Below are 15,145 nucleotides of genomic sequence, written 5' to 3' on the forward strand. Positions count from 1 at the left end.
GAGGGAGGAAAGGAGACAGAGAGGATGATGCTACCCGTAGTGGGCTGCGCTCTCCCATGGCCCTGCCCACATCAATTGGTAATCAGGAGAATTCCCAGACTTGTCCACAGGCCATTTTCTCAGTTGAGATTCCATCTTCTCAGATGGACATGGCAAAGGTCTTTCCTGTAGCAAACTAGTGTGAGACTATCAATGCAATGCTAAACCATGCAAGCTCTAAAATTAGTATTTTGGGTTTTTTGTTGTTGTGGTTTTTTTTTTTTTTTGTTTTTTGTTTGTTTGTTTGTTTGATTAGTTTTTGCCAGCTGAAACCAGCCGGAGAGTTTATTTGGGATTCCACCACGCCTGTAATCACAGGCTCACAGGGTCTGAGCTGAAGGCAGCCGCTTGAGTAGAGACTGCACGGACTCCTACAGCTAAGAGCCACTGGATTTTCCCTTCTCTCTAAAATGATAGTTCATCTCAAAAGACCTGCTGAGAGTCTGGAGAGACTGCACTTGCTGCTCCTTCAGCCAGGGACTCAGGTCAGGTTGGTTGCTACAAGCCAACACCAACTCTAGCTTCTAATGACCTGATGCCCTCTTCTGGCTTCTTCAGGCACTGCGCTTAGGTGCACCAATAACATACCCATTCACACATAATTTTAAAAATATATAATAATTTATAAATAAATACAAATTAAATATAAATTAATCATATATAAAATTAATATATATGACACGCATCAAACAAACAATTTATTATTGGGGAACAATAGTGCCCCAGTTCCTAAGTTCATGTATGCACCCAGGTTAGGTCTGAGATTATTGGCTGATGAGGCCCCACTCACCTGTGGCCTCTTTCTGGCAGCTGCTATAGAGGAAAGGCAATTCCCTAGCACGAGCCTGCCCATGAGTCAGTAAAGTGTCAGGTGTCCAGATTCCAGAGAATGATAAGTGCCATCCTCACTTCCCCAGACCTCAGAACAGCACAACTCAGGCTGCCATTGTCCCTGGGTTATCCCAAGGCTGTTGGTGGCAGTGGTGAAATATCCGCTCCCCCCACCCATTTAATGAGTACACATGATCTGGATGTGTCCTGCCTCCTCACTTCCTCAGGGTTGTACATCCCTAGCTGGAATCCCCCCACCCCCACCCCACTGCTCCAGGAACCACAGCGGGCCTGGCTGTGTAAAACCTGCCCCTTCCTTCTGAGACCTGTAAAAGGACCCTCACTCTGACTCACAGCCATGTTGTCTATGGTATGGGGGCTGGAACTCTCCTCATACCCTCACCATACAGTTGTCTGTCCAAGCCATTAAGAATTCTTCCAATAAATTCCTTATCTAGAGTGACAGTCTATCCCAGTGCCCAGACCTGAAACTTTTACCACCTATCCATTCATCCATCTTTCTTTAAACATAAAAAATGGTTGGATATCTCTTGTGCCTGGGTACAGGGCTGGACATATGACATCTAAAGTTGAAAAGATTTAGTTTCTACCTTCAAGAAAGTCATGGTCTAATTGAGAAGACATAGGTAAATTAAGACAGGGCTTTGAGAATTGTTTGGACATTAATTCCTGCACTCAGCATGTGCTGACAGAGTTTCTGCTGGGCTGGATACTGTATTCTCCCAAGCTTTCAGAGACAGAGGTAAGGTTGGAGTTCACACAGCATGCCTGCAAGGCAGCCTCAGAGTTGCAGCAGAAAAAGGCACCTCAGCTCCAAACTGCTTATCTTGGAAGTGACCGGCATTACTTCCTCTCGTAGTCCATTGGCCAGATTCACTCATGTGGCCCCAATCCAACCCAGACAAAAGGTCAGCTGGAAAACGTTGGGAAGGCCTCATGATTCTTAGTGGGCACTCAGTGTTCAGAAAACAGCCCTCTTCAAGAAGTGTAAATACTGAGGCAAGTAAGCGAAGGAAAGAAGTCAACAGAAGCTTTACTCTTCCCACCCCAAGGTTGAGGAGAGTGGGCTTCAGCTCTTGGGTCTCAGCTGCTTGCTAGATTTCTAGTCCTACCTGAAATGGGGTTTAACAGTTGAATACTGAAAGCCACGTGGTTTCACCTCCTCCTATGACTTAAGCAATCAGAAACTGTTTATTTATGATGATGCTCACATCACGACACCGAGAACCGGGTGTAGGCCTTTGAGATTTAAGAAGAAACACATACACGGGTCATTCGTGTTAAGAGAATGCCATCTGGGCTTTACTGAGATCTCCTTCTATACAAGAGGCAAAAACAGTGGAAAAGTACTAGAGCAGGTGGAAATCCCCAACCAGGAAAACAGGGAAAAAACTGTGTTGTGGAAAGTCCCGGCCCCAAAACAGGGGCTGAGAGCGGCTACCAATGGTGTAAAAAACTTCTTGCCATAGCAGGCTGAAAGGCTCAGCAAGGGGGAAGGGAAACACCCCAAGGTAGGGCCCAACGTCTTTACTTTTTAGGATTTGATTTTTATTTTTTAAAAGGATGTGTAGGTATGTGTCTACATGTGGGTTTGTACATGTGCGTGCAGGTGACTGTGGAAGCCAGAGATGTCTGATCCCCTGGGGCTAGGCAGGCAGTGGTGAGCCAGGTGATGTGGATGCTGGGAACCAAACTCAGATCCTCTGGAGGAGCCGTGCACACTCTTAACCGTGAGCCATCTCTCAACCCAAAGGACTTGCTCATCCGCAGAAACCAAAACAGTGTGAGAGATGAATATCTCTACATCATTGTATGGCACAAGAGCACCGGTGAAAAATGAACAGGTCAAGGGCTTCCTTCCTTCCTTCCTTTTTTTTCCTTTTGATTTTTCAAGACATGGGTTTTTTTGTTTGTTTTCTGTAACCCTGACTACCCTGGAACTCACTCTGTACACTGGGCTAGCCTCAAACTCACAGATTCTCCTGCTTCTCCCTGACAAGTGCTGGGATTAGAGGTGTACACCGCCATTGCCTGGTCACACTGCCCTTCTGAAGCTTGGGTCTATTGGATTTAATGGCTGGATTCATATATATTCTATCTGTCTATTAATCTATATATCTATCTATCTAACCATCCATCATTAACATATGTACATTTGTGTGTGTGTGTGTGTGTGTGTGTGTGTGTGTGTGTGTTTACAGGAGTACTCTGTCAAGGTCTCTGATTCTCTCGGGCTGACTGTAACTGACATGGGTGCTGGGAACCAATAGAACCTGGTCTTCAGGAAGAGCAGCAAGTGCTCTTAACCATTGGGCCATCCAGCCCAAGAGTATATGTCAAATTTTGAGTATTGTTTTATATAAATCTTATGGAATTGAAGACTTTGCTGAAAATCACCAGGTGCCTTGGAATGGACTGGTTGGTTACATTAACAAACAGCCATGGAGTCGGAGCCAGGAAAAAAAAAAACCCAACAAAACAAAACCCAACAACAACAACAAAAAACAACCCCTCCCTCAGAACTAGAGAGAGTTCACAAAATATTGGAATTCTAGAATGAAGATGGACTGTAGACGGCAAGGTGTTAGAGGTTTGAGAACGTTTTCTAATTCTCTGGACAGGGGGCCTGGTTCACAATTCACTTTAGGGGTGGTTTTGAGAAGAGCTGAAGTAGAAATGGTAGTATATCCCTCTCTCCTAAGAATGTAATTTTTATGTATTTGGGTGCTTTGCCTGCCTGCCTGAAGTCCTCGGAAGCCACAGGAGGCCTCTGGAATTAGAACGTCACATGGTTGTGAGCTACCCTGGTCATCTGGAGGAGCGGCAGGGTTCTTCCCCACGGAGCCGTGTATTCACCCGTCCTGCTCTTTGTGCCTAACTCCAATAATCCCTTCTCAGTGCTAAACCATTTCCGTGTGAGGTCCTAGGTGATGATGGACCCCTTGGGCAGACTTTGGTTGGACTACTTCCTGTGTAGGTGACGGTGAGTGGCTGTGGTCAGAGGACAAAGGTTCTGTGCTTCTGTTACCGTCCGTGGTTAATGTGATACAAAACAAAGCAAACTAGCAAAAATCCCTGAAGCTTGGGGTCTCCAGACATTTTTGATGTCCCTCTACTGTGAGATCTTGTCTTCTGTGGGAGTTTAGGTTTGTCTGTTTTGATTTTATTAGGTGTGTGTGTGTGTGTGTGTGTGTGTGTGTGTGTGTGTGTGTGTGTGTGATGTTTCAGGGGTGAGTAACAGGGGGCTCGGTTGTTCAGGAGAAACATATGGGGACCTGTAATATTTTGAAAGACTCCTTTTTCTCTGTAACACTTGCCGCTTGGAGCGGAATTGTCAAGAGGTCTCTATGTCCCATGGGACCGTCTTCTCCAATGTTTTAGATGGAGACACTGTTCTCGATGAGGGGAGGATCCAGGTAGGTGTAGGGCAGTGCCAGGCTTTGGTTCCTCTTCCTAATGCCACTGGATATCTGGATCAGCTTTCTCTGGAAGGCCGCGATGCTCCGCCGTGGGGCCTCCTCTGTGAAGTGCTCATCTGGATAGTGGCCCAGGGGCCTCTGGGGACCAATCACAAGGCTGAGCTGCTGAGGTCTCCATCTTCTGAGCAGCTGTAACCCACCATGGCTGGCCATACCCACAGTTTGTCCCTGGGCCCAGTCACTGTACATAGTCCTTAACTGAGCCTCACCCTGTCAGTATCCTAAGCCTTTTCCTAAATGACTGTGGCCATCAGCATTTAGACTGTTTAACTTGAAGATATGAAGGAACATTTATTCCCACGTTACCATCATTGATGAAGGTGAGTTTTCATTATCTTTTCTTTTTAGATACTGGTCCTCACTGTAAGATATAATGTCACTGGGAAATTGAGGTGTGTGTATGTGGGTCAGGGAGAATTTTGGGCCAGGGAATGTAAACAAAACATACTTCCCTATCCAGCCTGGCCTGACGCCTAGTTCATACTTACACGGTCCCCTGGCTCCTTGCTTAGCAGCCAGAGGGCGATGATGACATCACATGTGGCATTGACTGCTGGGAGTGTGGCTATGAAACCCTCAGGGCTTGCCTGGCCTTTGGAAGTAGGTGGTGGTAGCTGCATGGAAGGTGGCAGATTGGGCATCCAAACACACGAGTCAAACTGAAGGCAGAGAAGATAAACTGAGACCAAGACTCAGGCTCTCCATCGCCATGCCTGTAGGTCTGACCCTTCCTTACCTGGCTTGCACTGACAGCTGCATGCTTGGCTGAGCAGGTGAATATCACCATGGTAACATATTGGACCAGGGCTTCCTGGGTATCCAACAAAGAGGGCATACCTGTGGAAGAGCTGGGCTGGGACTGTGCCTTCTTGGGACCTGAGGACCTCACGGAGAGGTCTGGGTGTGCTGTGCCCGAGGGCTAAGGTCCCTGTACCTGAGCTTTCTTGGCTGAGGAAGCCCTCAGAGAAGATCTCCCCCACCCAGGCCTGGAGCTCTTGGTCATCTCGGACAGATGCGTCACTTGGGTAATAGATGTCAACTATCTCAGAGACGAAGCTGCAAGAGATAACCGGATTCAATTCCTGACTCCACCTGCTCCGTTACAGGAAGCGCCCTTGCCCAGGGTAACCCTCATAAGCCCCTCCTTGTTGTGAATCTCTGCAGGGTAGCCCATCTCCTGCCCACGTGGCTTCCTGGGGATGGCTCCCTCACCTCCTTATTGCACTCCAGATCTGCATCCCATCATCTCGGTAATAGTATCCTGGGAGGTCTCCCACATCTCGGGCTCGGATATCTTCAGGGAGACACAGGACAGAATAGCTCAGCTGCTCCATGTTTCTCTTTATCAGGTCAGAGAATCCCCCAATGCCAAGGCCTGTGGACTGAGGGAGAGAACTCTTGGCTTCAAAAGCAGGGGCAGCAGAGGTAGCCGGGTAACGGGGCCATGCCCACCCCAGATCTCCATCGTCTTCCAACTGAAGAGGGCCCACCCCTCCAAAGGCAGCTCCTACCTTGTCCACCACCTTCCCAGGGGCAATGAGCAGCTCACGGGCGAGCGTGTTGATGTGCAGTGTGTACCGAGTGTGAGGAATCAGCAGCTGGAAGGAGATGGCAAAGTTGGGGAGACCAAACCTGTTCCCACAAACCACCCACCCTGTGAGTCACGCAGAAAAAGTCAGCAAGGACAGGAGGCTGCAGTTGGTGGCAGCGGCCCCTGCCCAGTGAAGAAGTCTAGGCCCCATAGCATCCTGTCTAAGGCTTTCAGGCAGGCCTTTTCTTCCCTCTGACACCAGATCAGTTTGTCAAATGAGAACCTTGGGAACTTCCCGGGATGTTCTATCTCTGTGGTTGGCAGAGCACCGTGAAAAGCAAGGCTGGGGCCCGGTCATGTGGAGCTGTTCCTCACAGCACACCTCCGACTACCATGTGCTGGGAGTCACAGTCAGAAGACTCAGAGTGGAGAGCACAGAACAGCCCCCTAGGGCCTTCACAGGCACATTCGTTTCCTTCACCAAGTTAAGATTTCCCTAAGGAGGGGCTGGAGAGATGGCTCAGTGGTTAAGAGCACTGACTGCTCTTCCAGAGGTCCTGAGTTCAAATCCCAGCAACCACATGGGGGCTCACAACCATCTGTAATGTGATCTGATGCCCTCTTCTGGTGTGTCTGAAGACAGCGACAGTGTGTACTTATATATAATAAATAAATAAATCTTTAAAAGGAACAGCTGATTACACTCTCTGGTTTCTGTTTAGACATTCTCGTAGGCCCTGGATACAGGCTTTCTTCTGTCAAAATGGGAGGGTAAGGCCAGCTGAGGAAAGGCCGCTTAGAAGACGCACCAGAGGACACAGCATAAACCAAGGACTATAGGCTTGGTTATAGGTTACCCCACCTTGTTTGTTTTGAGAAAGGGTCTCTGTGTAGTAGTCCTGGCTCTCCTGGATCTGTGCTATGTAGGTAGACCAGGAAGGTCTCAAACTTTTATTGATCCTCCTGCCTCAGCCCTCCAAATGCTGGGGATTAAAGGTGTGTGCCACCACATCTGGCTTGGGCCAACTCGTCGAGCCACTGACCTTGAAGAGAGGGTGACAGTGGGGCAGCTGGCGCAGTGTGGCCAAGGCAAAGACTTCTGGAATCAGGTGGGCATGCAGCAGATGCGTGAGAGCCTCGTGGATGGAAAACTCAGCGTTGCGCACCCAGGTCTTGGCCAGTAGCCAGTCCCACTTGTCATCGCTGGGCAGGAAGATGGGGTTGTCTGGCCCGGGAGTCTGTTTGAGCTGTGGGCAAAGCCAGCAGGGAGGGGGGCAGTGTCAGTCTCTGTCAATCACTCAGAGGCACCCTCTGTACTTTGCCATTGCCCCTGTCCCCTGCCTTCTTCTTACAGACCTGTATGGCGATGGGAAGCAGGGGTCCGGACCCTGGACTCTGGTATAATAGGGTCATCGGGGCTGCTGAGAACTGAGGCTTTCCATTGATGACATTGGTTTGCACTCCAGAAAGAATTCCATGGTCCACCAAGAACAGGGAGCCCTTCTGCAGGAAGAAAGGGAGCCCTGACTGCACCCGGCATCCTAAAGCTGGGGCAGTAGCAGGAAGAAGGCCCAGGGTTACCCAGGGAGTGCATTGTGAAAGTTGGTTCTTGGCAAGCTAGGCATAGTTGGTCCCTCTGTCTCCAGAAGAGGTTGAGCCTCGAGAAGCTAGGATAGGGTTTGTAGAGCTTTCAGTCTGTGCCCCACCCACCTCTAACTCAGCCTGCAGACTGGTCCCAGGGCCCAGCACTGGAGCCACCATTTCATCAGTGACTGGGAAGTTCTCTGGGAGTCTGCGACAGCGGCGAATCAGAACTGGGTTGAGGCCATTTAGGAACTGGGAGGCGAAGAAGGCATCTTCCTGCCAGTGTGCAAACACATACTCTGCAGGAGGGTGGGGGATAAGGAGACCAGTCACCAAGGCTCCTACAGATCTCCTTACTTGCATGGGGGAGTTCTCTTTTGTCCTATTCATTTCTGATACTGAAACCCCACCCCCGACTCCTTGGGTTTGGTTACCGCCCATTCACCAAAAATCAACTCTTAATCTCAGTCCATCTTCACGCCGTCTACCTGATACCAGTCTGGGTTGCTCACTAGCCTCAAATGCAAGGTAACTGGGTCTCTCCTTCAGCTCAGTCTCCACTGCCTTCCTGGCACCCCAGGGAGTGGCAAGTTGTCTCCTTGACTGTGTATGGCAGAGCCTAGACTCTCCCTAGGTACAACTTTCCTCTCCTCCAAGAGCCATGGATTCTCCATCCTTGGTGTCTCTGCCCATCTGTCCACTTCATCCCTATACAGCCACAGCCGTGATGAGGCCACCGTCCTCTGTCCTCAGCTAGAACCCAGTGGCTGATCTTCCTTCAACCTCCACCCCACCCCCTGGAGCACCACCTCTCAGAGCACTACTCCCTGGAGCACCATCCCCTGGAGCACCACCTCCCAAAGCACTACTCCCTGGAACACCTTCCCCTGGAGCACCACCTCTCAGAGCACCACCCCCTGGAGCACCACCCCCTGGAGCACCACCCCCTGGAGCACCACCTCCCAAAGCACTACTCCCTGGAGCACCATCCCTCTGGAGCACCACCCCCTGGAGCACCTCCCGGAGCACCACCCTTATGGAGCACATCATTCCCAGCAGGCAGCCAGTCACTAGTCTCACAATGTGCTTAGGAAAGCCTCACCTTGCCTCAGCCCACTCAAACATGGACGTAACTTCTGTTCCCTGACTTTCTTTCCCTTAGTCCATTTGGTCCATAGCCTCTTTTTTCTCTTATAGGTTTCCCATTCTTCTTTCTTCATGGCCTTCATTTTTCCTGTCCTGAGTCCTTTGAGGACTCTCTGCCCCATACCTCATCCTCAGCGTTAATATCCACTGATCCTCCCTCTTAGAGCTTCCACCCTGAAAACTAGGGTGAGTCCTCCTGTCACCTAATTCTGAACCCAACACGGCAAGGAACAGCAATGATGCGATTTGAAGTCACCACAGCCTGACTTCACTGTGAGGTCTGATTCCACAACCCCAACCATAGTTTATGGATAACTTTTGGATTGGGTCAAGGGTCCCCTCTGCCTACCATCTCTATGTGTCTGTGAGAACTTTAAGGTCTAGGAAGAAGGGCAAGAAGCCTGTCTAAAGTCACAAGGTGAATGGTTGCTTACAATGAATTAGTTATATAATTTCGTTTGAGCCTCCTGGCAGAGATGGGAACTGATATCCCAGAGAGAGGTTAGGATCCTGGCCCCAGTGGTTCACCTGCTGCTGGAGTGTTGTGGAAGTTAAACATCCTTTTCATCTCCCTCAGACTCCTCCAGAGTCCTGTGCGGTCCAGGAGCCCTTTGAATTTCAGCTCTGTAAACCTGATGGAAAATATGAAGTGTGGGGTAAGGCACTAGGTCCCAGGAGACCCTCCTCTGCCTGAGATAGTCAGCGCCCCTGAGGTAGCCACCATCCTGCAGGATAGGAGACCTGAGTGAACTATGTAAGTGAAGTAAGGAACTGAGGAGAAGAGATAATGTAGAGCTGTGGGCAAGGGATAGAGAGGCATCCTCACGCAGACTGGGCTTTAAAGAAGAATTTGGCGTTCTTCATTGCAGAGTACTTGATGTTGAGGTCCAAGTCTTTCACGGTCTCATGGTCAAGGCAGTGAGGCCAACCTTCAATGTAAGTCTTCCAGCTGGAAGGGGGGCAGGTGAGTGGTTAGCAGCTAGGAGCCCTCCACTGAGACAGAAGAATCCCTGCCCCAGGGGACCCTGGCTACAGCCAGCCCCCTTCTGCCAGCAGGAGCCTCCCTGAGACCTTCCCTCCCTCTATACTCACAGGAAGTTACATGAGACTTCTGAGCACCTGGCCCAAGTTGGGTCAACTGGAGGGATCTGAGGTTGGAGCTGAGCCAAAAACCCGGGGGGGGGGGCTCTTTTGTTTTCTTTTTTCCGGAGCTGGGGACCGAACCCAGGGCCTTTCGCTTGCTAGGCAAGCACTCTACCACTGAGCTAAATCCCCAACCCCCCGGAGGGTCTCTTAAGTGTCTGGATTATAGTATATGAGTGTTGGAACTGTTAGCTAGGAAGACTGGGATCCAGGAAAGCAGAGGGAAGGGAGGGAGGGATGGAGGGGGGTGGAAAGAGGGAGGGAAGGAGGGAAGGAGGAGGAAGGGAGAAAGGGAAGGAGGGAGGGAGAAAGAGAGGAAGGGAAAGAGGGAGGAGGAAGGGAGGGAGGGAAGGAAATCAGAGGAATGAAGGGAGAAGGAAAAGCATCTGGTACTTGAGAGGAAATCACCTAGGTTTATGGTCTGAGGTGTGGCTATTCTCCCTAATAACCCCTGTATTCTGCTGACACACCTCCTTTTTAATTGATCTGAACCCCAGGATGTCTATAGAATGCACCGCTTTAAAGGGTGGGGGCCCAGAGTGGGTTACTCCCAGGGATTCAGTTGCTTTTGGCAGACATCCCATACAGAGGTCCTGCAGCTCTCACAGCTTGGGGAACTGTGTCCGTGTACTCTGCCCTGGCCTAATGTCTAAGTCCCATAGTCATGCCAGCCACAGCCAGAGACCTTTCAGTGAAATAATAAAATTTTGTTCCAACAAGCATAACATTTGGTATTTGGCTCATTCAAAAAACACCTTTTAGACTTGAGGCCAGTACAGTGTGACCCTTTCTCTAGCCAAAAATCAATCAATATCAATCAATCAATAAAATAAATGAAGAAGGGCTGGAAATACAGCTCAGCAGTAGACCACCTGCCAAGCATGCCCAAGGCCCTAGGTTCAATCTCCAGTATAAAACACAAAACTAAAAAGTAAAAATTAGACATGAAAAAGTTACTGCACGGGTTGGGGATTTAGCTCAGTGGTAGAGGCCCTGGGTTCAGTCCCCAGCTCAAAAAAAAAAATCCTTAAAAAGTTACTGCACACTGTCCAACCTAACAAGTCTTTTGACCTCCACATGCAAATCATAGGCTGTGTACATACAGACATACAATGTAAAAAATGTAAGTAGAGCGGTTTTTTTGGAGTTTTGAGACAGGGTTTCCTCTGTGTAGCCCTGGCTATCCTGGAACTGGCTCAGTAGACCAAGCAAGGCTCAAACTCAGAGCTCAGTCTACCCCTTCCTCCAGAGTGCTGGGGAGTTAAAGGCATGCACACATTGCCCGGCACACATTTTAAAAAATAAATAAAAATAAAAATTAAGAGAGCCGGGCATATAAATCAGTAATGTGTGTTTACTTAGTATGCAGAGGACTTAGGTTCATAACCAGTATCCAACAAACCATTCAATAATGAAAAGTCCTTTTAGGGTTGAGGTTTTGATGTCACAGTTTGCAATTCAAGTGTCTGGCCACCAGGTGGTGGCCAAACTCTTTGTCTCAAACAACCAAGTCCGGGCTCCATCTGGGGAATCTTGGCAAAATGCGGGTTCTTCCCAAGTAGGGATGGGCGGGCCTGAGTGCTTGCCTTCTCTCACTGGCACCCAGAAGAGGCTGATGCTGGGGTCTGAAGTCTCACATTAGCTGAATGCTGAGGGTCCTCACACGGTGAACGGACAGGAAACTGCTAACCTCCACATTTAGGCAGGGCTTAACATACATGTTGTTGAGCGCTTTGATTTTTCTTGGTGGGGGTGGGGGGCAGGGTCTCACATAAACTGAGCCTCCAATCCACCATACAGCTATAGGTGACTTTCAATTCCTGATCCTCCGGCTTCCATCTCAAAAACTTTGGGGTTACAGGTAAACTTCACCCTATCTGGTTTAAGGTGATCAACTTTAAGGCTTTTCTTGTTACATGCTTTACCCACTAGGCTACACCCTGTTTTTTTTTTTTTTTTTTTTTTTTTTTTTTCGGAGCTGGGGACCGAACCCAGGGCCTTGCGCTTCCTAGGTAAGCGCTCTACCACTGAGCTAAATCCCCAGCCCCTACACCCTGTTTTTTTTTTTTTTTTTTTTTCCCTTTTATACTAATCCCGGTGCTGAAGAAGTAACCCACAGCCTTGAATGCAGAATTAGACTCCCAGGTCTTACTAACTCCATTCTTAACCATTCTCATTTGTTTTCCCCGACAATCCAAACTAAGAAGAAAATAGTGATCGAAGAGAGTAAGCAATTTGCTCCTTTTGTTAGGGTCTAAACTGGGGCTGCATCATCAAGGATATAGATTTCAACACCTGCCCCTCTCCCCTGCTCCCCTGTTTGCTGCTGTGAGATTTAGTGTCATGGCTTCCGTGACTAAAGTCGAATCACCAGGAACCAAATGAGCCTGTGCTCGCTCAGTCTGGGCGGGGGGTGGGGTGGGGGTGGGGTGGGGCAGGAGGCTCAGGGGAGTTTGGAAGCACCAGGCGATTTTGAAACATCTGCCTGATTACAGCTGCTGACTTTACCCCTTTGTAATTCTCACCTACTGTGAGCTCAGCACGGAGGTCGCTCTCTGCTCTAACTCTCAATGCTGAGCCTATACAGCAGAGAGCATCCCTTTCTGGGAGTGTCTCTGCTGTCTAGGAATGGGTCTGAGGGTCCCCCTTAGATGCCTAGAATTCTGCCTGAATTTATGGGAGAAAGCAACAAATCGACCAGTGAGAGAAAAGGAGAAACCGAAGGAACGGCAACCACAAAGACAGAAGGAGAAGGTGTAAGCTACAGGACAGGTTGCCAGAGCAGTAGCTTTCAACCTTCAGTGGGTGCCAGAGTCACCTGAAAGGCTTGGCAAGATGCAAGTCTCTGCTCAATCACACGCTCAGAGTCAGAGGGACGTGCACATCTGCTTTCCCCCCCGCAGGTGCCCGCTATTACTAACACTGCTGTACCCGGGGTTAGTCTTAGATTTTGCCGCTTCCCATCTCATAAGGGAGTCCTGCAGGGGTCACTATCTCCCTCCTCACCTGTACATGTCCTTCCTGGACTCCAGCTCCTTCTGGCGCTGATCCTGCAGCGTACGGTGGTGGTCTTGCCAGGACACCTTGGCTGCAGGCGGGGTCATGGATGGAAAGGATACTTTTCTGATCTCTAGTTTCAGACATTCTCCCCCCAAATACTGTCAACCCTCCAGTCCCCTCACCCCGGGTACATTTCTTCCACTGCAGTCCCTTCCTTTCTCCTGTCTCCTCTGCCCCTTCCTGGTCTTCGCACCAGTTCATCTCTCCCCTCCCCTCTAAACTGCTGTGTGCCTCCCGCAGCCTCAGCCAGTTCCATGGCGTCCTTACCTGCTCCCTCTCTCAGCACCAGCTCCCCTGCCCCTTCCAGCCACTGATAACAGGGGAAGCGAAGTGCAGCCCCCGGCAGCCACTCCAGCTCAAACCAGCGGCAGTACCAGGCATCAGGTGGGAAAGACAGAAGTGGGAGGGGTGCCTCCGGGGGTGCCTTGTGTATTCGCAGCATCAGCACAGTGCCAACGTCCTGGGGAAGCGTCACCTCGAAGTCTTCTTCCTAGGAAGGGCTGTTTAGTATGACAAGAATGGTCCCCCTGTACTCCTTCCTCCACAGTCTCTATTGCCTGCTCCCCAAAAACTCACAGCTCCAGCGCTGAACTCCTTGCCCAGATGGTCCAGAGGTACTAAGGGGCTCTCTCCATGGGTTCCCACGATGCTGACAGACACTTTGTCCCATGTGCCTGCCCCACAGGCCTCCCCGGTGGATACTCTCACCCTGAATTTAGCCATCCTCCTGACCAGTCTGGCTCTCTACTGCGAGCTAGACTACCTGGCTGGGTGGTTTAACCTCAGGGATGCCCCGCCCACAAGCCAGGTTAAGGAGAAATGTGTTCGCTACCCACTGAATTTCCTTTAGCTTTGACACCAGGAAGAGCTCTAGAATTCAGGGCAAGGAGTAGGTGGGTTGACAGACAGAAACCTGGAGTGACAATGGGTGGTACTGAAACAGGGAGGTGACTCCAGTCCCCAGTGTGAGATCCAGACCCAACTGGGATGTGGGGTACAAGTATTAAGTTTATTTGCATGCTGTCTTAGCTTTAAATGTGTGTGAGGGTGCACGTCTCTGTCCTTATAGCTCTTCTTATACTACAAGGCTGCTTTCATTTCTTTTAATAACTGATCTTGAGAGCCATCACTGACCAAGATATTAGATGCTGCTAACACAGGTCCAGGCAAGACTAGCTCTGCTTGCCTGTTTACCAAGATCAATCACAAGGGGAAAGGACATTCAAGTACACTGTGCACGTATTAGAATTTTAGATGATAATGAATGCTGGGAAGACGTCAGACATGGCTGATGTGAGAGCCTGAGAAGTTGAAGTGGAGAGAAAAGCCCTCAGAGACCCAGAGGAGGTGAGAGGTGAGCTGAGACTATGTGTTTATGGGCATCACTAATTGGACTCAGTGTGTTATTAAAAAAGAAGAGGACCTGAAGTTGGAAGGGATGTTAGGAAAGTCAGAAAGTTGTAGTGGGGCTGGGGTATGTATGATCAAATACATTCTATGCATATGTGAAAACTCAAGTAACATACAGAAATGTTAAATGTATATTTGAAAGAGGTACGTCTAGGAAGCTGGTTTCCTGTTGGGGAGTCATCTGTGCAAAGGCCCTGAGGTCACTGGAGAAGGGAAGGGAGAGCTGGAGTGAGTGAGAGGGATGTCAGAAGGAAGACGGAGACAGAGTTTACCCTTGAGGGAAACAGATTTGGGGTTTCTCATCTGGAAATCCTCTTTGCTGTGCCCATTAGACATCTAAGTACTATGGTCACTTAGGGTGTCCACCTGGAAGTCATGGGCACAGGGATGTGTCTGAGCCCCACGCTAAGGGAATATCACTGGAAAAGGGTGGTGGATGCAGGTTCCAAAATTTTAAAATCTTGCAAGAGAGGTAGAGACAACAAAGATTGTTCAATGTGTGTGTTACTTCAGCCATTTTGTTACTCTCAAGAAGCGAAGCCTTCATGTTGGCTCCTAGTTCTGAGTCACTCCCTGCTGCATTGGGGACATTTGGTCCTGACCCAGAGCAGTGTGTTACGATGTGGTATATAGAAGATAAGAAGATAGGCTCTCTCTCTCTCTCTCTCTCTCTCTCTCTCTCTCTCTCTCTCTCTCGAACACACACACACACACACACACACACACAGACACACACACACAAAATGGAAAATTCTGGTTTCTTTGGCGACTCAGTTGTGTCATGTGATGTTTTTATGGAAACTGTCTTATGAGAGAATGTTTTTGCTGAGGCAGACCCACGGGGAGGATGTTTTTGCTGAGAACAGACACATTGTGTTTTTCTGGAAGCCGCCTGGAGAAA

General features: G+C 49.4%; 1 protein-coding gene across 4 annotated transcripts; it reads right to left on the reverse strand.

Annotated features, from left to right (window-relative positions):
- Window positions 1-4,267: 4,267 nt before the first annotated feature.
- Alox15b (arachidonate 15-lipoxygenase, type B) lies at window positions 4,268-13,585 on the reverse strand. Of its 4 annotated transcripts, NM_153301.2 has the most exon segments (14): window positions 4,269-4,448; window positions 4,859-5,029; window positions 5,107-5,207; window positions 5,305-5,426; window positions 5,583-5,752; window positions 5,882-5,968; window positions 6,945-7,148; window positions 7,258-7,404; window positions 7,612-7,784; window positions 9,160-9,263; window positions 9,458-9,580; window positions 12,781-12,862; window positions 13,102-13,324; window positions 13,411-13,585. In NM_153301.2, coding segments are annotated over 14 exon segments (2,034 nt in total). In that variant the 5' UTR covers window positions 13,558-13,585.
- Between the last annotated feature and the right edge of the window lie 1,560 nt (window positions 13,586-15,145).

This window comes from Rattus norvegicus, chromosome 10, assembly GCF_036323735.1.
Source record: "Rattus norvegicus strain BN/NHsdMcwi chromosome 10, GRCr8, whole genome shotgun sequence".
NCBI lineage: Eukaryota > Metazoa > Chordata > Mammalia > Rodentia > Muridae > Rattus > Rattus norvegicus.